The sequence below is a fragment of the Protobothrops mucrosquamatus genome, unplaced genomic scaffold, assembly GCF_001527695.2.
Source record: "Protobothrops mucrosquamatus isolate PMUCROS unplaced genomic scaffold, P.Mucros_1.0 scaffold4632, whole genome shotgun sequence".
NCBI lineage: Eukaryota > Metazoa > Chordata > Lepidosauria > Squamata > Viperidae > Protobothrops > Protobothrops mucrosquamatus.
The window spans coordinates 5,405-6,961 of NW_015390532.1; the positions used below are offsets into that span (position 1 = coordinate 5,405).

Here is a 1,557-nt window from a genome sequence, read left to right on the forward strand (position 1 = left end):
AATGAACTCTTGTAGTCTAGGATTAGTTGTGTCCCCCAGGTAGGGACTCTGGACCGTCACTAAATGAACTCTTGTGAGTCCAGGATTAGTTGTGTCCCCCAGGTAGGGACTCTGGACCGTCACTAAGCGAACTCTTGTGAGTCCAGGTATAACTGTGTCCCCCAGGTAGGAACTCTGGACCGTCACTAAATGAACTCTTGTGAGTCCAGGTGTAACTGTGTCCCCCAGGTAGGGATTCTGGACCGTCACTAAACGAACTCTTGTGAGTCCAGGATTAGTTGTGTCCCCCAGGTAGGGACTCTGGACCGTCACTAAACGAACTCTTGTGAGTCCAGGATTAGTTGTGTCCCCCAGGTAGGGACTCTGGACCGTCACTAAACGAACTCTTGTGAGTCCAGGATTAGTTGTGTCCCCCCGGTAGGAACTCTGGACCATCACTAAACGAGCTCTCGTGAGTCCAGGACTCTCTCGCGCCTGTCTGCGCAAAGACACAAGCTTGTCCAGTGAAGAACGCCCCTCTCTGGGGACGATGCGGTTTGCGTCCCTTTGTCCCAGTTGTGGGTTTCGCCCTCTTTGTGCAGAAGCCCTGCCTCCGGAGCCGGATCTCCTTGTCCGGCGTGACCGAGGAGATGTGGACGGACGAACACCTGGCTGCGATGGACCAGTTCCTGAAGGACGTCAGCCAGACCATGTTGGTCTTTTACGTTGACGACTACGCCGGGTTGAAAGTGGAGCCGGTCATGCCCCATCAGGTGGGCTTCTCCCTTTGGGATCTGGGGGCGGGGGCGAAATAAAACCGGGATGAAGTTTTCCTTCGAGAACCCCACAAAACAAACCAGGTTGTGCCCATCCGGGTTACTACTGGGTCAAGCAGAGGCTTCCCCAAGGACTCTGTCAGGAGGCACGTTTTGGTGGTCTCCAGAGGTCTCGTCCTAGCACAGCTTATCCCCCAGCCTTAGCAACGTTAAGCTGCGTGGACTTCAACTCCCAGAATCCCCCCAGCCAGCACGGGGGAATGCTGGATGGGGAAAGCTGTAATTTCCTTTGCATATCAAACCATGTGGATCCGTTGAGTTTATTGTTGGGTCAAGCAGAGGCTTCCATAAAGATTATCAGGCGAGATAGATTAGATAGATAGATAGATAGATAGATAGATAGATAGATAGATAGATAGATAGATAGATAGATAGATAGATAGATAGATAGATAGATAGATAGATAGATAGATAGATAGATAGATAGATAGATAGATAGATAGATAGATAGATAGATCATAGAGGGATAGATAGATAGACAGACAGACAGACAGACAAGATACATGATAGATAAGAGATAATAGAGATAGATGATTGATAGATGATAGACACATGATAAGGATAATAGACGATAGATGAGATAGATAGATAGATAGATAGATAGATAGATAGATAGATAGATAGATAGATAGAATACATGATAAAGAGATAATAGAGATAGATGATAGATAGATAGATAGATAGATAGATAGATAGATAGATAGATAGATAGAATACATGATAAAGAGATAAAAGAGATAGA

General features: G+C 46.6%; 1 protein-coding gene across 1 annotated transcript in view; it reads left to right on the forward strand.

The window, feature by feature from the left end:
• Nucleotides 1-581: 581 nt before the first annotated feature.
• Nucleotides 582-1,557, forward strand: part of LOC107299165 (dynein heavy chain 2, axonemal-like) — a gene marked incomplete at its 5' end in the record, with an annotated part of 18,842 nt that continues 17,866 nt past the window's right edge. Inside the window, one exon of the mRNA XM_015828531.1 lies at nt 582-752. Coding sequence (XP_015684017.1) covers nt 582-752 — 171 coding nt within the window. The remainder of the gene's footprint in view (nt 753-1,557) is intronic.